Below are 25,405 nucleotides of genomic sequence, written 5' to 3'. Positions count from 1 at the left end.
GTGTGTGTTTTAATCCCCACCGGGGTTTGTGTTCCATGTTTCTACCAAGTTGTGTGTTCCATGTCCCTACCAGGGTGTGTGTTCCATGTCCCTACCAAGTTGTGTGTTCCATGTCCCTCACGGGGTGTGTTTTCCATGTCCCTACCAGGGTGTGTGTTTTAGTCCCTACCGGGGTGTGTGTTCCATGTCCCTACCGGGGTGTGTGTTCCATGTCCCTCATGGGGTGTGTGTTCCATGTCCCTACCAAGTTGTGTGTTGCATGTCCCTCACGGGGTGTTTTCCATGTCCCTACCGGGGTGTGTGTTCCAGTCTCTACAGGGGTGTGTGTTCCATGTCCCTACCGGGGTGTGTGTTCCATGTCCCTACTGGGGTGTGTGTTCTAGTCCCTACCGGTGTGTGTTTTAGTCCCTACTAAGTTGTGTGTTCCATGTCCCTACCATGGTGTGTGTTCCATGTCCCTACCGGAGTGTGTCTTCCATGTCCCTAACGGGGTGTGTGTTCCATGTGCCTGACGGGGTGTGTGTGTTCTATGTCCCGACCACGGTGTGTGTTTTAGTCCCTACCGGGGTGTGTGTTTTAGTCCCTCACGGGGTGTGTGTTCCATGTCCCAACATGGAACATGTGTGTTCTAGTCCCTACTGGTGTGTGTGTTTTAGTCCCTACTGGTGTGTGTGTTTTAGTCCCTACTAATTTGTGTGTTCCATGTCCCTACCTGGGTGTGTGTGTTCCATGTCCCTACCATGGTGTGTGTGTTCCATGTCCCTACCATGGTGTGTGTTCCATGTCCCTACCGGGGTGTGTGTTCCATGTCCCTACCGGGGTGTGTGTTCCATGTCCCTACCGGGGTGTGTGTTCCATGTCCCTACCGGGGTGTGTGTTCCATGTCCCTACCGGGGTGTGTGTTCCATGTCCCTACCGGGGTGTGTGTTCCATGTCCCTACCTGGGTGTGTGTTCTAGTCCCTACCGGTGTGTGTTTTAGTCCCTACTAAGTTGTGTGTTCCATGTCCCTACCATGGTGTGTGTTCCATGTCCCTAACGGGGTGTGTGTTCCATGTGCCTGACGGGGTGTGTGTGTTCCATGTCCCTACTAGGGTGTGTGTTCCATGTCCCTACCTGGGTGTGTGTTTTAGTCCCTACCGGGGTGTGTGTTCCATGTCCATACCAGGGTGAGTGTTTTAATCCCCACCGGGGTTTGTGTTCCATGTTTCTACCAAGTTGTGTGTTCCATGTCCCTACCAGGGTGTGTGATCCATGTCCCTACCAAGTTGTGTGTTCCATGTCCCTCACGGGGTGTGTGTTCCATGTCCCTCACGGGGTGTGTTTTCCATGTCCCTCATGGGGGGTGTGTTCCATGTCCCTACCAAGTTGTGTGTTGCATGTCCCTCACGGGGTGTTTTCCATGTCCCTACCGGGGTGTGTGTTCCAGTCCCTACAGGGGTGTGTGTTCCATGTCCCTACCATGGTGTGTGTTCCATGTCCCTACCGGGGTGTGTGTTCCATGTCCCTACCGGGGTGTGTGTTCCATGTCCCTACCGGGGTGTGTTGTTTAGTCCCTAGCGGGGTGTGTGTTCCATGTCCCTAGCGGGGTGTGTGTTCCATGTCCCTAGCGGGACGTGTGTTCCATGTCCCTAGCGGGACGTGTGTTCCATGTCCCTAACGGGACGTGTGTCCCATGTCCCTAACGGGACGTGTGTCCCATGTCCCTACCGGGACGTGTGTTTTAGTCCCCACCGGGGTGTGTGTTTTAGTCCATACCCGCGTGTGTGTTCCATGTCCCTACCATGGTGTGTGTGTTCCATGTCCCTACCAGGGTGTGTGTGTTCCATGCCCCTACCAGGGTGTGTGTGTTTTAGTCCCTACCGGGGTGTGTGTTCCATGTCCCTACCGGGGTGTGTTGTTTAATCCCTAGCGGGGTGTGTGTTCCATATCCCTAGCGGGGTGTGTGTATTCCATGTCCCTACCGGAGTGTGTGTTCCATGTCCCTACGGGGGTGTGTGTTCCATGTCCCTACGGGGGTGTGTGTTCCATGTCCCTACCGGGGTGTGTGTTCCATGTCCCTCCCGGGGTGTGTTGTTTAGTCCCTAGCGGGGTGTGTGTTGTTTAGTCCCTAGCGGGGTGTGTGTGTTCCATGTCCCTAGCGGGACGTGTGTTCCATGTCCCTAACGGGACGTGTGTCCCATGTCCCTAACGGGACGTGTGTCCCATGTCCCTAACGGGACGTGTGTCCCATGTCCCTACCGGGACGTGTGTTTTAGTCCCCACCGGGGTGTGTGTTTTAGTCCATACCCGCGTGTGTGTTCCATGTCCCTACCATGGTGTGTGTGTTCCATGCCCCTACCAGGGTGTGTGTGTTCCATGCCCCTACCAGGGTGTGTGTGTTCAATGTCCCTACCATGTTGTGTGTTTTAGTCCCTACCGGGGTGTGTGTTCCATGTCCCTACCGGGGTGTGTGTTCCATATCCCTAGCGGGGTGTGTGTATTCCATGTCCCTACCGGAGTGTGTGTTCCATGTCCCTACGGGGGTGTGTGTTCCATGTCCCTACGGGGGTGTGTGTTCCATGTCCCTACGGGGGTGTGTGTTCCATGTCCCTACGGGGGTGTGTGTTCCATGTCCCTACGGGGGTGTGTGTTCCATGTCCCTACCGGGGTGTGTGTTCCATGTCCCTACCGGGGTGTGTTGTTTAATCCCTAGCGGGGTGTGTGTTCCATGTCCCTAGCGGGGTGTGTGTTCCATGTCCCTACCGGGGTGTGTTGTTTAATCCCTAGCGGGGTGTGTGTTCCATGTCCCTAGCGGGGTGTGTGTTCCATGTCCCTAGCGGGGTGTGTGTTCCATGTCCCTAACGGGGTGTGTGTTCCATGTCCCTACCGGGGTGTGTGTTCCATGACCTTACCGGGGTGTGTGTTCCATGACCTTACCGGGGTGTGTGTTCCATGTCCCTACCGGGGTGTGTGTTTGAGTCCATACCAGGGTGTGTGTTCCATGTCCCTACCAAGTTCTGTGTTCCATGTCCCTACCAGGGTGTGTGTTCCATGTCCCTACCAGGGTGTGTGTTCCATGTCCCTACCAGGGTGTGTGTTCCATGTCCCTACCAGGGTGTGTGTTTTAGTCTGCACCGGGGTGTGTGTTTTAGTCTGCACCGGGGTGTGTGTTTTAGTCTGCACCGGGGTGTGTGTTTTAGTCTCCACCGGGGTGTGTGTTTTAGTCCCTACCGGGGTGTGTGTTCCATGTCCCTACCAAGTTGTGTGTTTTAGTCCCTACTGGGGTGTGTGTTCCATATCCCTACCGGGGTGTGTGTTCCATGTCCCTACCAAGTTGTGTGTTTCATGTCCCTACCGGGGTGTGTGTTCCATGTCCCTACCGGGGTGCGTGTTCCATGTCTCTAACGGGGTGTGTGTTCTAGTCCCTACCGGGGTGTGTGTTCTAGTCCCTACCGGGGTGTGTGTTCCATGTCCCTACCAAGTTGTGTGTTTTAGTCCCTACTGGGGTGTGTGTTCCATGTCCCTACCAGGGTGTGTGTGTTCCATGTCTCTTCCAAGTTGTGTGTTTTAGTCCCTACCGGGGTGTGTGTTTCAGTCCTTACCAAGTTGTGTGTTCTATGTCCCTACCGGGGTGTGTGTTCCATGTCCCTACGGGGGTGTGTGTTCCATGTCCCTACGGGGGTGTGTGTTCCATGTCCCTACGGGGGTGTGTGTTCCATGTCCCTACCGGGGTGTGTGTTCCATGTCCCTACCGGGGTGTGTGTTCCATGTCCCTACCGGGGTGTGTGTTCCATGTCCCTACCGGGGTGTGTGTTCCATGTCCCTACCGGGGTGTGTTGTTTAGTCCATAGCGGGGTGTGTGTTCCATGTCCCTAGCGGGGTGTGTGTTCCATGTCCCTAGCGGGGTGTGTGTTCCATGTCCCTAGCGGGGTGTGTGTTCCATGTCCCTACCGGGACGTGTGTCCCATGTCCCTAACGGGACGTGTGTTCCATGTCCCTACCGGGACGTGTGTTCCATGTCCCTACCGGGACGTGTAAATGGTAAATGGTAAATGGACTTGTACTTCTATAGCGCTTTTCTAGTCATACAGACCACTCAAAGCGCTTTACACTACTTGTCACATTCACCCATTCGCACACACACTCACTCAACACACTCATACCCCGATAGGCACATCGGGGGGCAGTTTGGGGTTCAGTGTCTTGCCCTAGGACACTTCGGCATTTCAGGGGAAGCCTGGAATCGATCCCCCAACTTACCAGTTGAAGGACAACTGCTCTTCCTCCTGAGCTACAGCCGCCCCAAACGTGTGTTTTAGTCCCCACCGGGTTGTGTGTTTTAGTCCCCACCGGGGTGTGTGTTTTAGTCCATACCCGCGTGTGTGTGTTCCATGTCCCTACCAGGGTGTGTGTTCCATGTCCCTACCGGGGTGTGTTGTTTAGTCCCTAGCGGGGTGTGTGTTCCATGTCCCTAGCGGGGTGTGTGTTCCATATCCCTAGCGGGGTGTGTGTTCCATGTCCCTACCGGGACGTGTGTCCCATGTCCCTAACGGGTTGTGTGTTTTAGTCCCCACCGGGGTGTGTGTTTTAGTCCCCACCTGGGTGTGTGTTTTAGTCCCCACCTGGGTGTGTGTTTTAGTCCATACCCGCGTGTGTGTTCCATGTCCCTACCAGGGTGTGTGTGTTCCATGTCCCTACCAGGGTGTGTGTGTTCCATGCCCCTACCAGGGTGTGTGTGTTCAATGTCCCTACCATGGTGTGTGTTCCATGTCCCTACCATGTTGTGTGTTCCATGTCCCTACCATGTTGTGTGTTCCATGTCCCTACCATGTTGTGTGTTTTAGTCCCTACCAGGGTGTGCGTGTTCCATGTCCCTACCAGGGTGTGCGTGTTCCATGTCCCTACCAGGGTGTGCGTGTTCCATGTCCCTACCAGGGTGTGCGTGTTCCATGTCCCTACCAGGGTGTGCGTGTTCCATGTCCCTACCAGGGTGTGCGTGTTCCATGTCCCTACCAGGGTGTGCGTGTTCCATGTCCCTACCAGGGTGTGCGTGTTCCATGTCCCTACCAGGGTGTGCGTGTTCCATGTCCCTACCAGGGTGTGCGTGTTCCATGTCCCTACCAGGGTGTGCGTGTTCCATGTCCCTACCAGGGTGTGCGTGTTCCATGTCCCTACCAGGGTGTGCGTGTTCCATGTCGCTACCAGGGTGTGTGTTCCATGTCGCTACCAGGGTGTGTGTTCCATGTCGCTACCAGGGTGTGTGTTCCATGTCGCTACCAGGGTGTGTGTTCCATGTCCCTACCAGGGTGTGTGTTCCATGTCCCTACCAGGGTGTGTGTTCCATGTCCCTACCAGGGTGTGTGTTCCATGTCGCTACCAGGGTGTGTGTTCCATGTCGCTACCAGGGTGTGTGTTCCATGTCGCTACCAGGGTGTGTGTTCCATGTCCCTACCAGGGTGTGTGTTCCATGTCGCTACCAGGGTGTGTGTTCCATGTCGCTACCAGGGTGTGTGTTCCATGTCGCTACCAGGGTGTGTGTTCCATGTCGCTACCAGGGTGTGTGTTCCATGTCATCACTTGACCCAGCAGCAGCTAGCTGCAGAGAGCTTTGGGTCGTCGTCAGTGAATGTTTGGAAACTGTGCTGGATGCTGAAATCACACAGGTCTCTCTGAATCTGGCTTAAAGTTGTAGGATGATGATAAAGTTGTGAAAAGCGTTTTAACTGCTACTTTTGTTGTTCTGGTACTTTTAGGCCTGGATCTGTCGACTGGGTCAGATCTTTTGGTACATCTAGAGTTGTGTGTTGGTTTCAGACGCACCTTCTAAAACTGGTTCTAGTATAAATGGTCCTCCAGCACAGTTTCTGATCATCACTTTTTTTTCTTCTCTTTCCGCTACCTCTGAGCTAGTTTTGTCATTTTTCCCATGTGGCTGGCAAAACGGTGGTTGGGATTGAATGTTTTGACAATGCTCGCATTTCGGACTGATTTTTATTTACAGCTTCAAATGTGCGCTTCATTTTACATTTTGATGTATATATACTTATTTGTGTTTTGTATGCATAAGTAAAGTGTGTGTATATGTGTAACCTTAATTTCACAATGCAAAGTAAACTGTGTATCCTCTCTTATTGTGTAAAAGCCCAGCTCGGGACGGGCATCGAAAATTAGCCTTGGCTAAAATGCTGCAGAATGTGTCATCATTCATGGAGCATACTTCTCCCTATCAAATAATTTAAAAAAATAATCAATGAATTTACAGAGTTATATGCCAGTTTTAGTTGGGTCTCTGAGACATAAATGGTTAGGTTATTATCTGTGGCCTCAAAAAAAGTGCTCCTTGTGCTTTTTACATCCTAAACTGCGCAGTGGCATCAGCTCCTATCCCCTATATGTTGATTTAAAACTGTGCAAACAGATTGACACATGAAAATTAGCAGAATAAGTGAGGGAAATGCAGCTTCTCTGCAATAAATGATGTAATGCTCGATCTAACTGATTTGTTGCGGTGACTGATCTGGACGTCATGGAGATAATTGTTTCGAGCAGAATGTTGCACAAGCTACTGAAAATGATGGACAATTCTTCACATCTTCTGCACAACACAGTGAGAGGATGAGTGTGCAGTCAGAGGCTTCTTCAAGTCCACTGCGAGACAGAAATGTCCTTCCTGCCAGCAACAGCTTTCTTTCTAGTGCAGGAACTCAGTTTGACTCATTTCTTCAAACAGCTGCAGATATTTAAACCCTGTTGGTGAGGTTCTGTTTTTTACCAGTCAATCCCATTTTCATAGTAGGCTCCACTGAAGAACTGGATCTCCTCGAAGGTGGTGGGACTGGGGAAGGAGCTGGTGACCGCTGGGTGGAGGCTCAGGAATGAATGAAGTGCTGTAGTGCCTTAAAGACGGGACATGGGAAATAATTAAAACAGAGATGGATGTGGACAAGGATAAGAATGAGCTGCGAGTGGTAACAGCAGTACCTGTTTTCTGTGGTCCTATAATAAGGAACTTGGGAAGTCTGTCACAAGTCTTTTCTTTAGACCAGATATCTTTGTGTCTCTTGTCATGACAAGGGTTCTGAAAAGCAACCGTTTCATTTTTTCCCATGACAATATAACAACATCCTGAATATATAGAGAAAGAATAGTTTAATGTGCATTTTTAAACCTTTAATAAAAACTAAACTCACCTGCCAGAGTGGGTTTCTTTCCTCTGGGAAGGTCTGAAAGTATTTCTCAGCCAGCTGGACAGGAGGCAGCGTCTGCAGTTTCAGGTTGGTCCAGCACTGGACAAACTTTACCAAAGACTCAAAGGTGTACAAGCCGAGCCGATCATTACCGTAGTTTGACAGGTGAGTCATGAAAATACTGATCTGGATTGATAGAAACAGGTAAGTTCAATGTTAGTGGTGCATGATAAGTTAACTTTCAGATCAAGACTAACATCCAGCAGAACACACCATGCATCATCTTTTTAAAGCAGAAGGCACTGCCGGATCGGGTCATAAATTACATGAATAATCGTGATTAGCCCCACCCCCGCCGCATGACGTGTGTTTTCATGTCCTTAGCGGTGAATGTTCACATTTGAAAAGATGTGAAAAGACGACTTTAGCAGTTTGGTAGAGCAATATAGTAAAACATGCTCTTGACAAACATTTTATACCCTGCCTTGAAACAAGTGTAATATCAAAGACACAACAAATAATATTCCAAATAAATGCCTACAGTGCCATGCCAGGCCTTCACCCTCCATCCAGGGTGAATGAGCTTACACCTCTGCTGAGTGCAGGAAGGGCCGTTTCTTACCGGGTTTAGGAGAACAGTGAGGAAAAGTTCTCCTCCTCTGATGCTCTTGTCCAGCTCCTTGGATCCTCCTGGATATTCGTTGTAGAAGATGGTGTGAGTGAACAGACCACAGGTTTGTCTTGGCAACACCTGAAACAAAGAAGCACTGTTTTTATCATTTCTGTTTGCATCTCTGAGACAGGTTTATGAGAAGCCTGTTTAACAAGATACTGACTATGGGCCTCTTTCACCAGTTTGTTTTATATATAATTCTGTTGAAGCCTGGTTGACAAGCAATGTCTGACTTTCATTGGTTAAATTCCATAGAATTTTAATTCTTTCTTTTGTCAGATTCAAGTTATTTCTGTGACCATAGTGAGTTTTTCTCTCATTGATCGAAGGGTACTGACAAATTTCTCCTCGTTCCTAACTTTGAAACCGAGTGAAAGTTTATGTCTGTTCAAGTTGTGTCCTTTAGTTTCTAGTCTCGTTTGATGAGCCAAAAATTTCCCACTGATGGGTTAAAGCCCTCGGACAAGTTAACGAAAATAGGTTTTGCATATTTTGCAACTTAGATTCAGATAAATGTCTTTGTAGACAAAAAAAAAAGTCAATTAGAGAAAGATGGAGCATCATCGAGGGAATCTGGGAATCATATTGTCCGACTTTGTTTTTCTCTGACGTAAAGCCAAAGCTCCAACTAGTGGTTGATAAATGTCATTTGTTTTGTCTGCAGAGTCTTCCTTGTATAGCTGGAATCTTGTAATGAATCATTACAATCATATGGATGAATCATCATCCATATGGTTTAGGCTGCACAATGATGAACAAGTCAGGAAGAAGAAGAAAAAAATACAACAGAATCAAAAAGGCTCCAGCAAGCTGGAGAGCTGGGAACCACTACGCACCTGGATCACCCTGCACTGCTTTACGGGTTGAACCTCCTATAAAAACAAGAGACTTTTGTTGTTTTTTTTTACTTTTATATGGCCTCTACATTTAGACACTGCCACGCTATAGGCACTAAAGGCTGGGAAATGCTTACTATGCAAGACCTGATTTACTGGTGTGATCCACTCTATGCTGCTACTTGGAAATATCTACATCTAAATGAAGAGGACATATCTCTTCAGATGTTATTTGGAGATAAAATGTATATATACTACATGGAAACTAAATTCCTGGACAACAACCTGGAGAATGCAATAAATTGAAACTGTAAAGCAGCTGCAGGTTAGGAGGAACGCAACAGAGTTGGGAGATTGAATCCAGGCTTCCCCTGACTATGTGCCGAAGCATCCTTGGGCAACACACTGAACCCCGAGTTGCCCCCCGATGAGCCTATTGGGCTACGAGTGTGTATGTAAGTCGCTTTGGATAAAAGCGTCTGCTAGGTGACTGTAGAATAGAATAGGCTTAAACTGTTACGCTGGATGGCACTTCTTGTAGATTTCAAGCCGGTCAGTATGGAAAGCCCATTTAAAGTTTGGTCCTTTAGAGGCATCACAGCGTACCGTGTAATCTCTGATGACGAAGGTCTCAAAAAACTCATGAGTAAATAAAAATACGATTACTTTTCATATCTCCAGATTACAACTTATTTTAACAGTAATAGAAACACAGTGGAAGCCAGGAACACAGACTTAATTGGTGTCTTGATTACTGCATACAAATCTAAAATCCCCATCAAACTAATTGTAAAGATATATAGATATTTACAAATAAACACAGGGATTTCTACAACTTTTATTAAACCTAAATAGGAGAAGGAAGCCTTAATAACCATCTCAGAAGCGCAGTGATGGACATGATGCTGGACAGAACAGGTTAAAAAACAACACTCACTCACTTTCCTGGCCTTCCTGCTCCAACAGTAAGGTGATACGTGGCATTACAAGGGTCCATGAGGACAATTCATGTATTGCCCTTGGAACTGAAGAAGCTGCTTCCAGACAGTGGTGGTGTGCGAATGTTTAGGCACTTCCCATCCACACTTCCAACACAAATGGGAAACTTCCATAGTCTCTAAAATTCAAGAGCAACAGTTTCCCACTGCATGACTACAGGGGGATGGAGGAATTTCCGCTGCAGTCCCTGTCGTACACGCGGACTTCAGAGAAAGTATGCCGCACACCGTGCTGCTTGCCTTTCAGGAACTTGTGGCTAACTGCCTTCTGACTTCCACCACTAGCCAGGAATCGAAATGTGCCACATTCAGATTAGGAAGAGGAACCACAACACCCCACCAAAACGCTGTTCACCCGGTACGCTCGAGTGCAAGAGCACACTTCACTGGTGTCAGGTATGCCATAACCGACCCACAATATAAATCCACCTTTATGGAGCAATAACAACCTGTACACATGTATCTGTAGACCTAGGGGGCAGATGTAAGCTCTCAAATACTCGTAATAGGAAAAAAAAAAAAAAAGTTCTTATAAAACTTCTAAATGAATCTTGGAGTAAATCTTGCAAGGAGGTTCCATTGAGGAAACATCTTGCATATCTATGGGAGATGATCGATAGAGATGATGGATCCCTAAGGATCCATGGCCAAAGACACATCCGCCAGCATTGTTTTGCTGAAATAGATAAATATTGCTGTTAACTCTACGGAAAAACAAAGACACCCTTGGTTCCCATTTTAAAAACAAAGATTCTGGTGAATATCATCATTTGATGGTGATGACTTCAATGTCGGTCTAGAAATATTTATGTTCCACTGGATAAGAATGGTTTTAGTACCATGCAACAGTGACAAAAGTTGAACATTTTTCAACTTTTTTGTGTCACTTTTCAAGCCTCCATGTGCACATCTAAGAGAACATGGGCAACATTTTACATGCATAAATGTCACCTGTCGCTTGGCTGCAAGAGGGTAGAAATTTTCACCTCATCTTGCAGCTTCCACAGGAAACGAATGGAGAAAAAGTGGCATCGCCACCTCCCAGTGAGAAGCCCATAAGTCATCCAAACATCAAACTGTAACTCACCTGCCTACTTTAATTTAAGATTTTACTTAATTTAATTTAATACTTTTCTATCTGTGCTTGTTGATGCTCTGTTTGTTTGTCCATGTATTTTTGTTTTCGTGTTTGTAAAAGAACAAAAAAAAGTAAAACCTGTTAAGTAATAACAACCCTTATAGTAGTGCCTAAATGTGGAATATTGAGGGGGGATTCCAGGACATGCTGAAAATCCTGGGAATTCCAGGATAGGAAACATTGACTTACTTGACCAGTAGTAACCGGTCAAATGAGTTAAGAGAAACCAGCATATTGTGTATTGTTCAAAAGTCCATTATCATTCATCCTTAAAATCAAAATAGCTTCAACAGTTGGGACTCAATGGACACTAATATAGGTTCAATTTGTTGCTTTAACATCTCTGATGTTTGCAGAGAGCAATCACTTTTAAGGCCCTGCGATGGACTGGCGACCTGTCCAGAATACACCCTGCCTCTCACCTAAAGATTGATGGGATAGACTTCAGCTTTGCTGAGGCCTTTAATTGGAACAATGGATTAATTACTCTCACACAGATTTTTATGAAAAGTTTCATATTTTATTTAATCAAAAAGCAAGCTTGTGAAGAAAAGATTGATCATAAAAATTTTAAGGGAATCTTATCAAGCTTTGTGTACCAACCTGGATCCCATTGTGGATAAAGCCTCGACGATAACGAGCCGGCCTCAGATGGGGGTACTCTTCAGTGCTGGTAACTTTGATTCCCCACACAGACTTCCATGCTTCATACAGCTGGCTGTGAACAGGATAAACCCCAGAATGATGTGGAGCCACTGCATAACCCATATCGGTCGGGATGCCATGTTCCTGTTTAAAGAAGCAGATCAACCAAATTTAGGTGAATTAAAAAGATAGAACAGAAACTTGTTGAAATTACGTCGGGAGAATAACAAATTTAAGAAGAGTCAGAGAATTAATATGGGTTAATAGTGGTCTCACCACCTGCAAAAGGGGTCATAGGGGTCGGATGCAATGTGAGCTGGGAGGTGGCCAAAGGCAGGGACCCTGGCGTGCAAAAAATAGCTCTACATGGACATGCAATGTCACCTTTCTGGCAGGGAAGGAGCCTGAGCTTGTGTGCGAGTCTTGTTCACGAGTGAGGGAAGGATGGAGCGTGAGATGGACAGACGGATCGGCGCGGCGTCTGCAGTAATGCGGACTCTGCGCCGGTCTGTCGTGGTGAAGAAGGAGCTGAGCCAGAAGGCGAAGCTCTCCATTTACCAGTCGATCTACGTTCCTACCCTCACCTATGGTCATGAGCTGTGGGTCGTGACCATAGACTGTATATAGAGATGGGCAGAGCCTCCATGACATCACCCGTAGGTTTCTGAAGAGCTGAACTGAAGCTCAGTGGGCGGTTCCCACCATCGCCATCTTGGCAGGGGCATGCGCGTCTCACCCGGAAAATACAAATATGGGCAAAGAGGTGGAGCTGAGAGGGGGCTGTGAGCGTCATCACGGATGATTGACATCAAGCAAACTCCGAGCTTTCTGTAGCTAAGAGCTAACCCGGAGATAACAGGAGCTAACCAGCTAACGGAGGTAAGCTAAAGCTAAGTCACGTTGTTAACCGGCTAAAAACCGCGGTTGTTCTACGTTCTTCTGACTTGAAGTGGAAAATCGTGTACCTCTCAATCAAAAGGACACGCCCCTAAATTTGCTGAACTTCTAGATTAAATTACTTTTAAACGGGCGAGTTAGAAAAAAATTCACTTCCCCCACAGTTGTCATGAAGGTAAACCTGACCTATTAAACCTAAAATGGATTTTTGTACCAGGCTGTAAACGTGTTTATTCCTGCTGTAAACATGTTTATTCCTGTTGTAAACGTGTTTATTCCTGCTGTAAACGTGTTTATTCCTGCTGTAAACGTGTTTATTCCTGCTGTAAACATGTTTATTTCTGCTGTAAACATGTTTATTCCTGCTGTAAACATGTTTATTTCAGCTGTAAACATGTTTATTCCTGCTGTGAAGTTGGTCTTTTTAACATGGGAGTCTATGGGGATTTGCTCTGTTTTGCAGCCCCTAGTGGATGAAGGGGGAACTGCAGTTTTATGCACTTCCACATAGGCTTCACTTTTAACCACTGGAGGTTGCCGCTTGGTTATCACAATCAATTTTGTCAACAAGATCTATTTAAATCTTTTTGACCTGAGCAAATATCTTGTTTAGCCTCATCTGCTCGGCCAGGACGCTGACATTGTGGAAGAGATGAGGCTGCATGTGGCTCCACATGTGTGGAAACCACCAAAAGTCCTTCCTGTGCTGCAGCAGCATGTCATCTCCCCGGTCCTCCTCATCAGTGCCTGGATACAATACAATCACAAATAACATAATATATTCGACAATAAATTCTATTTCTACATAGCCTGCCATTTTAAATGATTGAAACAAAGGCAAGTTGATATATTAAAAAAAAAAAAAAAAAAAAAAAAAAAGACACTCCATACCTGTGTGATAAAACTTTCCAGAGAACCCCAAGTTGAAAGTGAAATTAGGAACTAAAGCTCTCAACTTATTCTGAGTATTGAGCAATGCCTGCAAAAGAAAGACAAGGTAAGTTTCTTTTTATTGTACATCTATCCCAGAAATTAACAGGTAATAGTTTCTAAAGGTAAAGATTTAAAAAATTAAGATGGAAACATTTGATAGTTTTCCATTTCTTTGTCTACTGAGCAGACAGGGTCAGACAGGGAGGCAAGCCTGGAATAGAGCGAACGGTAAGCAGCAGCATCTTGTCCAAAAAGCTTTAATCTCTTGTCCTAGTATGAACCAACCAGACCCTTCCAAGTCATCTGGATCAGGTCTTTCATCAGTGCCCAGGGTAAGAACAAGACGTGGAGAAGCTGCATTCACCTTCTATGCTCCACTTGTCTGGAAAAAACTCCCACAAAGCCTCAGATCAGATGAAACACTCTTCTTTATTTAAAGTAGCCCAATTATACTATTTGGAGTTTTCTGAGCTTTTAGCTTGGGGTGTGTATTGGCAAGAATGTGGGGATGTGGTACGTATCACGATGCGGGGTGACGATACGATACAATACTACAAGCAGGGTGATGTCATGCGGTTTTTTATAGCCGATAAGAAAATTGTAATGGTCCAGTCAACACCATAAAACCATAACATAACTGTCATTAGCTGAGAGGAAAAGATCTCAGTGTCACAACAGAATAACACTTCGTCTCTGTGCCAGATTGTTGCTTTTTATGTGCAAAAAAAAAGCTAACATTCACCTCATCAGTTTGGATGAGAAGAAAATGCAATCAGTGCAGCATCAAACATAACAGCACTCTGGTGGAATAAAATGTAATGTGTAAACAATTCAAGAGCAAACTTCAAACCACATGCAGGTAATTCTAGTTTAGATCACAAAACATTTGTCAAAAACATATAAGCTCTGAAAACTCTAAACAATAAAGTTATTCTTTTAACATGTCTAAGTAACTAAAATGCTTGTAGGATGTTTTCAAAATAAAAACGAAATGTAAAATAAGTTAAAATGCCCGACAGCATTCACAATGACACTTTTTCTGTGCCATCTGAAAAATGGGATCTAACTTTATCAGAAAAAATCATTTCCACCGTTTCTTTTAGATCTTAAAGATGCATTCCGTAACGTTCTGACCGTAAAACTCCGCGTCCCGGACTTGTTCTATGACACAAACATCTATCATGTGCATCTCTACAGATGCTGCTACCCAGCAGCGTCCCGGGGCAGAGAAACCAACGCTATACAACACTCGGGACACCACGTGACATTTCGCTTTGTGGTATAAGAACTGGCTGTTCTGAACATGCAACGTCACTGATTTAGCAAAGAAGTGCAAGACTGAAAGGAGAAAACAAGAGTCGTGGTAAGATGGTCTTCTGCTGGCTGGGGAGAGCTAACGGGTCAGGTAGGATGCAGGATAGAGGCTGGATTAGCCGTCGATGGGGGTGCGTGACTCGTTTTGCCTCATGCAGAGAAGAAAACCTTCTCTCAGAGACACTCGTGCCAGGAATGCACAGGAAAGTCTTGGCCACCATGGATACATAAAGGTAATCATGGACCCTCCACCATCTGAGAGGATGTCCTGTGAAAGGCAAAGGGGTCTCATCTCAGACCTTTTGATCTCAGCAGTAGCAGAGTCTTCTGCTGATTTTGGTGCTGAACTTCCACTGGTAGGGGAAATGTAGCTCCAAGCAAGTCGGCCAATGCACGGGAAGTCCTTGGCCTCTTTTGAGGTGGCTGGGGGATGGAGATGTCCTTGTTAACGGTATGGTCAGCTTCCTGTTATGTGATGTGCTGTTCTGGTAACGTATGACTCCGTAGCTCCTGAGGTCCAATCGTCGCAGGTAATGTACACGTTGTACACGTTCGGTAGAGCCGTGTCCGTGACGTGTATTGGGATGGAACATCGTAACGGGCTCCAGTCCCAGAACCATACTGCGAAATCGTTCGTTAGTATTTTTTTTTATCACATAACCACATGTTTGAATTCTCCAGCACATCTCAACAATCAGTTTCCATGCCACTGAAAAAAATTGGACCTTAGAGAGTTTTTTCCACTTTGAGACTTCAGAGAAATCCGGGGGGGATCCATTGATTGATTGGTCATCTTTTCTAGGTTTTTCACGTTCACAAGAAGAAAGCCATGCCCCGTTTTACTGCTTAGTGTAAGGTGGAAGAGGCTAAGTCTTTGATGGATCGCCTTGCCTTGAGTAAGGACAACTAGACTTTTATGTCCCAGCTCCAGTAGTGACTATGTAACCCTAATGACTCTTGAGACCCATTTAGGTTTAATGAATATGACAGATGTGGAGACATTTGTCCATCTAGTGCGTCCTTTATGTGCAAACAGTGCAGTATCACCAGAGACTGTGGGGGCACTGTTGATCAGTGTGTGACTCACAAAGTAACAAAGAAGCACCATTTAATGGCTGCATAGACCAGTGCTGTCTTTTATTATGATCTCCTCCACTAACGCCATTTTTGCTGTTGTCTGAAACTCGCATTGGCATTTGGATGTGAACTCTCCACCCACGTTGAGTTGTATAGCTCACAAACAACCAAAGAGCAAACACCAAAGAAGAAAAAGAACTGATAAAAAGTTGTGACATTGCAATGGGGAACACTTTTGACGGGGTGGCCCTTGCATTGCAGCCTTTTGGCTGTGTAGTGACGACCTCTGTGTTTATGGCCCTTGATGTGATAGGAACCCCATGATATCGTTTCCTTGTAGTGTGACAATCTAGATATTTAATTTATTTCATTCTTTATTTTTTGGTTAGGGAGGCAGAAGATATGCTTTTAGAGTTGTCCTAAGCAACATGGGAATTAGGGCTGTGTTTGTATGTGTGTATGAATGATTACGTGTGTCTATATATTTGTATTCTTTGTTGTTCTAGTATTTGTAAAGCATTTTACGCTGCTTCATGAAAGGTGGTATACAAATAACATTTGATTTGAAATGAAGCAACTTAAATTATCCAAAGTTCTTGTTTGTTCAAATCATCCAGTCCAATAGTCTGTTCGGTATTGACACATCTCCCATACTCAACTCTGCTGCTCATCCCATTGAGTTTTCCGTGAAAATGTTGCACTATTAAATAGAGAAATAAACAGACTCTCCAATGGTAGAGCATTGAAAGACCTTTTACCAAGATCTAACTTTGAATAGTTTTTCTTTCCTGACACCATGAAATAGCAGTATAACCATTTACAATTGCGTACAGTGGGGTTCTAGTTTCACAGAATAATGTATAATGGTGCAGACAACCAAATATGAATCGTATTGACGTATGTTGAGGCCAGATCATAGGACAGGTGACTTAAAGGCAACCCATCGCCTGTAGTTGCTAACTGCATTAATATGATAAAAACAGATCACTTACCTCCACATCAGACACCTTCATACGAGTCCCTTCCTTGCCAACAAATATATCATCCACGTCAACCAGGATGTGACGGTCCAAGGACAGACACAGTCTCTTTCCTGTCAGGTAAGCAATGGCGTCAACAAACACCAGCTTGTGAAGCCAGTAGTTGAGATTATTTCCAAACAGAACTCTTTGAATGCCATCATGGAGTCCCATGTCCTGGATTACTGTGGCATGGAGGGCCCTAAGAGGGCTGGGTCCAAAATGAGCCAAAGCCTCCGAAGACTTAGTGGCAGCCAGAAGTACTGGTTCATATGTAGAATGGTTAGAATGGAAAACTGTCCAATCATCCCCTGGCAAAGGGCCCTGTTCTACCTGATTGGGCTTTGTGATGTAAAGTACAGGAGCACTTGGGTTGATGTGGTAGTCCCTGAGACCAAGGTGTGAGTGTAGAAAGAGGGGGAAACCTTTCAGCTGTGCACTTAGAAGAGAGTTTTCGTTGGCTTTAAAGAAGCCAATGACACCTACTCCATACTCGGTGCAGTACTTGTCCAGCAGGTCCCGGTTCCACACATCAAGGTTGACGTACTTTAACACGTTTTCAAATATGATCAATGAGTAGCGTCCACGGTTATGCTCTGTCAAAGTGGGCATGTCACCCTTACCAGGAGCAATCTCTGTGCGGTAGTGGAACCGACTTGACTCTAGAATGGCAATAATTTCTTGGCCTAGCTGGGAGTAGATACTCTCTACAAACACCAGAACCACCAGTTCTGTCCTGGAATTGTCCACCTCCTTCACCTGTCGCAGTCGTCCCTGATGAATGGGAAGGAAAAGAGGTGCCCTTTGGCCACCTGTCCCTCCATCAGCTCCAGTACCTACTCCAACGGATGTCCCCCCACCTCCATCACAGTTACTGAAGGGTAAAGGTGGGGGCTCCTTGATTTTAGGGCTGCTGGAGACATAGTAAGCTAGAAAGGCCATAGACATCAAGCAGAAGATTATAAGTGCCAGGATGAGACGGTAAAGCTCTGGCTGACGGATACCTCGGACTAGCTTCCAAACACCAAAGCCTGTACACACCATGATGTTGAAGTGGAGGGGATGAGAATGGTCAGCAAGCAGCAGCAACAAAAAGAGCAACAGAGCAGAGATGTGGAAAGGGGATGACAGAAGAAGAAAGTGGAAGAGGAAGATTGAGCAGTAGATACTGTCACGGAGTTGTGCTTATGAACAGCCATTTACATTAAGTGACCATGGCCAACATCATCCATTACCTGCTCTCTATTTATAGCTTTGAAGTACAAAGAAAACACATTCAGCTGGCTAAAACGAAAGTGGGAAGATCAGCCCCAAAGTCCAACCCCAGCTACCTGTAACTTATTTCAAATTGCTCTGCAAAACTCTTTGTATACATATTTGTTCATGTTGGAGTTGTCCCTCAGCAGTGGGAATGTCAAAAATGTTGGGCTGAGTATCAGGGCTCTCTGGTCACCTTGTCAAGACATCCAAGTCACTGTAAAAGGACAAAGAGAAAAAAATATCATGACATAACACAAAAGGGCAAGACAAAGATTGAACCCCCCATAATAATCGTACCTGCCCCCCCAACCCCCGTAATAATCGTACCTGCCCCCCCAACCCCCATAATAATCGTACCTGGCCCCCCACCCACCATAAATGTCGTACCTTGCCCCCCACCCACCATAAATGTCGTACCTTGCCCCCCCACCCACCATAAATGTCGTACCTGGCCCCCCAACCCACCATAAATGTCGTACCTGGCCCCCCCACCCCCCGTAATGATCACACCCGCCCCCCAACACCAATAATAAAGTTGCACAATTAATCGTTAAAAAACATTGCGATCTCGATTCATACTTCATTCATACGATCTCATTTTCAAATGACGATGATTAGAAAAAAACCACGTGACACAGATGCCGGCTGGTAGGCAAAAACTTGGCGACTTTTTCACTAAATATGGCTCGTTATTGGAGACGTTTCTGGTGTTTCGGCGAATGACTTGAAAGCACATCTTGTTTAGCAGTGACTGTAAGGAACGAGCAGCAGGAGCCTCTCCCCATCATAAAGCACTTCCAGCCAGTCAGAGGAGCAGAAAGGACACGTGCACAAGTCCACGTGCACAGTCACAATAAATAGTGCATGTGCATATCCACCGCTGATCCCAGCCTGGCTTACAGTATGGGATGTAAACTAACATCATTTCTTCCACAGCGCTTCTGGAGCACGTTCAGTGGATCACCGGGGTCTGAGACTTCCCGGGAGTTTGTGAGAAGCTGCTTTCTGACTGGACCGTTTCTGCCCTGTACAGCTCTCCGACTTAACCAACATAATAGTTTCATCTAAACCTTCAACCTATGTTTTAGACCCCATCCCAACCAGATGTTCCTTAACCAATACATCTGTACTGGACCTGATCATTTCACCTCTATTAATAGGATATGTACCTCAATATTTTAAGACAGCTGTAATCAAACCGTTGCGGAAAAAAAACCCCAACTCTTCCTCACACACCAGGGTAAGTCATGGAGATCCTCAGGGTTCTGTACTTGGACCAATACTTCTCACATTATACATGCTTCCCTTAGGAAATATCATCAGGCAGCATGGTATAAATTGTCATTGCTGTGCGGATGACACTCAGATCTACCTCTCCATGAAGCCAGATGAAACCAATCAGTTTCTTAGATTACAAAGACGTCTTACAGACATCAAGACCTGGATGACTGAATTTTCTCCTTTTAAACTCAGACAAGACAGAGGTTGTTATCTTCAGGCCTGAATAACTTAGAACAAAATGATCCACTTATGTAATTAATCTGGACGGCATTAATCTGGCCTCCAGCACCACTGTGATGAATCTTGGAGTCATTACTGACCAGGACTTGTCTTTTAGCTCACATTTAAAACAGGTTTCTAGAACCGCCTTCTTCCACCTGCATAATATTGCAAAAATTAGGAGCATCTTGTCTCAGAAAGATGCAGAAAAATGAGTCCATGCCTTTATTACTTCCAGGCTGGATTACTGCAATTCCTTATTTATGGGTTGTCCCAAATATGCCCTGAAAAGTCTCCAGCTGATCCAAAATGCTGCAGCGAGGGTTCTGATGAGGATGAGCCTTAAGGAGCTCCAGGCGGATCTCATCCACCCCCGGAGCCTTGCCGCCAAGGATCTTTTTAACCACTTCAGCGACTTCAGCCCCAGAGAAAGGAGAGTCCACCCCTGAGTCCCCCAGCTCTGCTTCCTCATCGGAAGACGTGTTGGTAGGATTGAGGAGGTCTTCGAAGCAACTATATCTCTCGGCTGGCCTGGGAACGCCTTGGGATCCCCCCGCAGGGTTGGCAAATGTGTCTGGGGAGAGGGAAGTCTGGGCTTCCCGGCTTAGGCTGCTGCCCCTGCGACCCGACCCCGGATAAGCTGCAGAAGATGGATGGATGGATGGATGGGTGGGTGGATGGATGGATGGGTGGGTGGGTGGGTGAATGGATGGATGGATGGGTGGGTGGATGGATGGATGGATGGGTGGGTGGATGGATGGATGGATGGGTGGATGGATGGATGGATGGATGGGTGGGTGGATGGATGGATGGATGGATGGATGGATGGGTGGGTGAGTGGGTGGGTGAATGGATGGATGGATGGATGGGTGGGTGAGTGGGTGGGTGAATGGATGGATGGATGGATGGGTGGGTGAATGGATGGGTGGGTGGATGGATGGATGGGTGGGTGGGTGGATGGATGGATGGATGGATGGGTGGGTGGATGGGTGGATGGATGGGTGGGTGGGTGGATGGATGGATGGATGGGTGGGTGGGTGGATGGGTGGGTGGATGGATGGGTGGGTGGGTGGATGGATGGATGGGTGGATGGGTGGGTGGATGGATGGGTGGGTGGATGGATGGATGGATGGATGGGTGGGTGGATGGATGGGTGGGTGGATGGATGGATGGATGGGTGGATGGATGGATGGGTGGGTGAATGGATGGATGGATGGATGGATGGGTGGGTGGGTGGATGGATGGATGGATGGGTGGATGGATGGATGGGTGGGTGAATGGATGGATGGATGGGTGGGTGGATGGATGGATGGATGGGTGGGTGGATGGGTGGATGGGTGGATGGATGGATGGATGGGTGGGTGGGTGGGTGGGTGGATGGATGGATGGGTGGGTGGGTGGGTGGATGGATGGATGGATGGATGGGTGGGTGGGTGGGTGGGTGAATGGATGGGTGGGTGGGTGGGTGGATGGATGGATGGATGGATGGGTGGGTGAATGGATGGGTGGGTGGGTGGGTGGATGGATGGATGGATGGATGGGTGGGTGGATGGGTGGGTGGGTGGATGGATGGATGGATGGGTGGATGGATGGATGGATGGGTGGGTGGATGGGTGGGTGGGTGGGTGGATGGATGGGTGGGTGGGTGGATGGATGGATGGGTAGATGGGTGGGTGGATGGATGGGTGGGTGGATGGATGGTGGGTGGGTGGGTGGGTGAATGGATGGATGGATGGGTGGGTGGGTGGGTGGGTGGGTGAATGGATGGATGGATGGGTGGGTGGGTGAATGGATGGATGGGTGAATGGATGGATGGGTGAATGGATGGATGGATGGATGGATGGGTGGGTGGGTGGGTGGATGGATGGATGGATGGATGGGTGGGTGGGTGGGTGAATGGATGGATGGATGGGTGGGTGGGTGGGTGAATGGATGGATGGATGGGTGGGTGGGTGGGTGGGTGAATGGATGGATGGGTGGGTGGGTGAATGGATGGATGGATGGGTGGGTGGGTGGGTGAATGGATGGGTGGGTGGGTGAATGGATGGATGGATGAATGGATGAAGAAGGGACAACATGTTTTTTAGTTCTTGAAGACACATAAGTTCTGGACAGCTTGCGGCTTGTTCTTGACACATCAGCAAAGCAGAATCTTCTCATTGACCATGAGAGGTCCTGTGTGATTGGTCAGACATTTGGGTGGGAAGGTTATCATTAAAAATCATGAAGAGGAAAGTTGCCAATTTAACATTCTGTTCGGGTTCAACAAATTGTTTAAACCAAACAACTGATCAAGTAGGTGAGAAGATTTTAACACATGGCATTTAAACACCTCATTGCACGCACAACACAGCCTGCTGCTAATGAATTTCTTGTTCAGTGTTAAATAACCGGTGTCACTGCACATCAGCTGCTCCACCAGAGAAAATAAGATGTTGGACTTATTTTATGCAAATATGAATAATGGATACAGTTGTTCTGCCCTGCCTCCTTTAGGAAGATCTGACCATAATCTGGTTCTTCTCACCTCCACCTACAAGCCCATCGTTCAGCAGCAACCAGTCATCACAAAGACTATCAAAATCTGGTCTGCTGAAGCTGAAGATGCTCTTAGAGGAGGCTTTGAGGCTACAGACTGGAACGTCCTCTGTGGACCTCATGGAGACGACATCAACGCCATGACTGAGTGTGTGACAGATTACATAAACTTCTGTGTGGACAGCATCGTCCCAACAAGAACAGTGAGGTGCTTCCCCAATAACAAACCCTGGATCACCAGAGACCTGAAAAAGCTGCTGAACATCAAAAAGAAAGCCTTCAGGGATGGAGACAGGGAGTTATTGAGGGCAACACAAAAACAACTTAAACACAAACTAAGAAGTGCAAGGAGGACTACAGGAAGAAGTTAGAAAGTCAGCTCCAGCAGAATAACCTGAGGGATGTGTGGTCTGGAATGAAGAAGATCACCGGCTTCAAGTTAAAGGGGGACCAGCCTGATGGAGGTCTGGACAGAGCTAATGAGCTGAACATATTCTTCACCAGGTTCAGTTCACCCCCTACCTCCAGCCCAACAGACCACACACCCTCCATAAGCCCACTGCTTTCCTGTCACGCCTCCAATCTGTCACCCTGCAGCTCAGTCATGGACCAGAACACAGCTTCATCTCCCTCCACATCAGGACATCCTGAGACCTCCACCTTGTTTGTCTCCTGCAATCAGGTTAAGAAGCAACTTGAGAAACTGAACCAGAACAAGGCTGCAGGTCCAGATGGTGTCAGTCCCAGAGTTCTCAAGACCTGCTCAGAACAACTATGTCCGATTCTCCAGCACCTTTTCAACACCAGTCTGAGACTAAATAGAGTCCCAGTGCTGTGGAAAACCTCCTGCCTTGTTCCAGTGCCTAAAAAAACACAACCAGCTGAACCAAGTGACTACAGACCAGTTGCCCTGACATCTCACATCATGAAAGTCCTGGAGAGACTCTTACTGGCTCACCTCAACAAGCAAGTAAACACCTTTCAGGACCCATTCCAGTTTGCATATCGTAATGGACTTGGGGTTGAAGATGCCATCATATACCTGCTCCAGAGAGCACACTCTCATCTGGACCATTCAGGCAGCACTCTGAGGGTCATGTTCTTTCATTTCTCAGTGCTTTTAATACCATTCAGCCTGCTTTGTTATGTGAGAAGCTCCATAAATTCCAGGTGGATACCTCCACAACCACCTGGATCTATGACTACCTCACAAACAGACCCCAGTTTGTGAGACTGAAAGGTTGTGTGTCTGAGATGGAGGTCAGCAGCACTGGTGCACCACAAGGAACTGTACTCTGGCCATTCCTCTTCACTCTGTACACCTCAGACTTCCAGTACAACTCTGAGTCCTGTCATCTGCAGAAATACTCTGATGACTCTGCAGTTGTGGGGTGTATCAGGGATGGACAAGAAGCAGAGTACAGACAACTGGTCAGTCAGTTTGTTAAATGGTGCGGTGACAATCATCTCATATTAAATAGCAGCAAAACAAAAGAGATGATTGTTGACTTCAGGAGGAAGAAGAATAAACAAAGCACTGTTTCCATCCTGGGAGAGGAGGTGGAGGTGGTGGAGGAATACAAGTATCTTGGAGTTCAGCTGGACAACAAACTGGACTGGAAATGCAACACTGACTACATCTACAAGAAAGGTCAGAGCAGACTGTACTTCTTAAGGAAGCTGAGATGGTTTAACGTCTGCACCAAGATGTTGCATATCTTCTAGAAGTCTGTTGTGGAGAGTGCAGTCAGCTTTGCAGCATCTGCTGGGGTAGTAGCATCAGAACCAGAGACTTGAAGAGAATCAACAAACTGATCCAGAAAGCTGCTTCTGTGCTTGGAGTAACTCTGGAGCCGCTGGAGCTGATTGTCCAAAGAAGAATGCTGCACAAGCTGATGAAGATGATGGAGGATTCTTCACACCCTCTCCACAACACAGTGATGAAACAACAAAGTGTGTTCAGTGAGAGGCTTCTTCAGGTCCGATGGAAGACTGAAAGATACAGAAGATCATTCCTGCCAGCAGCCATCAGCCTCCGGAACAAGACCTCCTTTAGTTATTATTATTATATACTACAATATTTCCCTTTGGGGATTAATAAAGTATTTTTACTTAATCCATATTTACCATCATCTGTTGGTATTTATCACCCTTCACTCTACAAGCAGAACTAGTTAGTGACAACTAACTAGTTAGTGAGCTGTGGACGGTCAACAACCATCGTCATGACGATGGAGAGGATTTCTAGGTTTTCTTTAGGTAGTTGTTGATCGTCCTCATTGATCAGCATGTTGTCCAATCACTGAAACAGTAGCTCCCAGTAAACCCAGTACATCCCATATGAAGTCATCTGATGGCTACACGCACCCTGCTCTCTCACACTCTCTCTCTCTCACACACACACACACACACACACACACACACACACACACACACACACACACACCATGCAGATGTAGCAGCAGGAGGTGCAGGTGTCAGAGGAGGAGGTGCAGGTGTCAGAGGAGGAGGTGCAGGTTAAACGTCCTGATGTCCCGGACCAATGCTAATGCTAGCAGTCTGGAGCTAACGCCAGCTCTCCGTGTCTGGGTCCGGGTTCCGTGTGCCGGCCTGCGGACACCGGGAGCCCTGCCGTGTGCCGGCCTGCGGACACCGGACACCTGGAGCCCCGCCACGCAGCTGAACATGAAGCCCGGCCTGGAAGAGCGGTTCCCGGACAAAGCTAGTCGACAAATCACGGTGGAGCTGGAGCCCACAGCTAGCTGCGGAGGCTACAACTCCCACTCGGGATTCTGGACACAACTTTACCGTGAAACCATGAAGCTGTTCGTCACGAGGAGCTCACCTTTACCTGTGTTTACCAGGCAGCAGTCAGGCCATGGAGCCGCAGGACGCCGTGGAGCAGAAGCAGAGAGAAAAGCCAACTTCAGCGTCACAACTTAGGCAGCCATCTTGGTTGTGTTGGACTGAACCAAAGGCGGAAAAACAGAGGGGGGAAACTTTCTTTCTTTCTTTCTTTCTTTCTTTCTTTGTGAAAGAACGAAGGGGAGGCGGGGGGGATTCTGGACAAATGCAGGTGGTGTCACTGACCCTCTTTAAATGTTGCCCATATATATATACATATATATATATATATATATATATATATATATATATATATATATATATATATACATATATATATATATATATATATATATATATATATATATATATATATATATATATATATATATATATATGTATATATATATATATATATATATATATATATATATATATGTATATATATATATATATATATATATATATATATATATATATATATATATATACACACAGTCTGGAGAGGCAAAAGAAACACAGCATGTAGACATAAGCACAGATTCAGACGATAGACAACACAGGCA

The 25,405-nt window shown here is 46.7% G+C and overlaps 1 protein-coding gene across 3 annotated transcripts in view; it reads right to left on the bottom strand.

The window, feature by feature from the left end:
- LOC306762529 (bifunctional heparan sulfate N-deacetylase/N-sulfotransferase 2-like) overlaps positions 1-24,953 on the bottom strand; it is a 49,462-nt gene extending 24,509 nt beyond the window's left edge. For 2 of the 3 annotated variants that reach the window (XM_079249043.1, XM_079249041.1), the window contains exons 1-9: positions 24,841-24,950; positions 16,671-18,171; positions 13,246-13,333; positions 12,947-13,101; positions 11,416-11,601; positions 7,790-7,918; positions 7,171-7,353; positions 6,962-7,058; positions 6,753-6,876 (exon numbers count right to left, since the gene is read on the bottom strand). In XM_079249043.1, the coding sequence (XP_079105169.1) occupies positions 6,753-6,876; positions 6,962-7,058; positions 7,171-7,353; positions 7,790-7,918; positions 11,416-11,601; positions 12,947-13,101; positions 13,246-13,333; positions 16,671-17,741 (2,033 nt within the window). In that variant the 5' untranslated portion in view covers positions 17,742-18,171; positions 24,841-24,950. Of the gene's footprint in view, positions 1-6,752; positions 6,877-6,961; positions 7,059-7,170; positions 7,354-7,789; positions 7,919-11,415; positions 11,602-12,946; positions 13,102-13,245; positions 13,334-16,670; positions 18,172-24,840 lie in introns of all 3 variants that reach the window. The other variant, XM_079249042.1, reaches the window with a different exon arrangement.
- Positions 24,954-25,405: the final 452 nt, after the last annotated feature.

Source organism: Telmatherina bonti, assembly GCF_933228915.1.
Source record: "Telmatherina bonti genome assembly, chromosome: 11".
In the NCBI taxonomy this organism is placed as follows: Eukaryota; Metazoa; Chordata; class Actinopteri; order Atheriniformes; family Telmatherinidae; genus Telmatherina; species Telmatherina bonti.
Note: the sequence above shows the minus strand (reverse complement) of the source record. Positions and strands in the feature narration are given on the sequence as shown.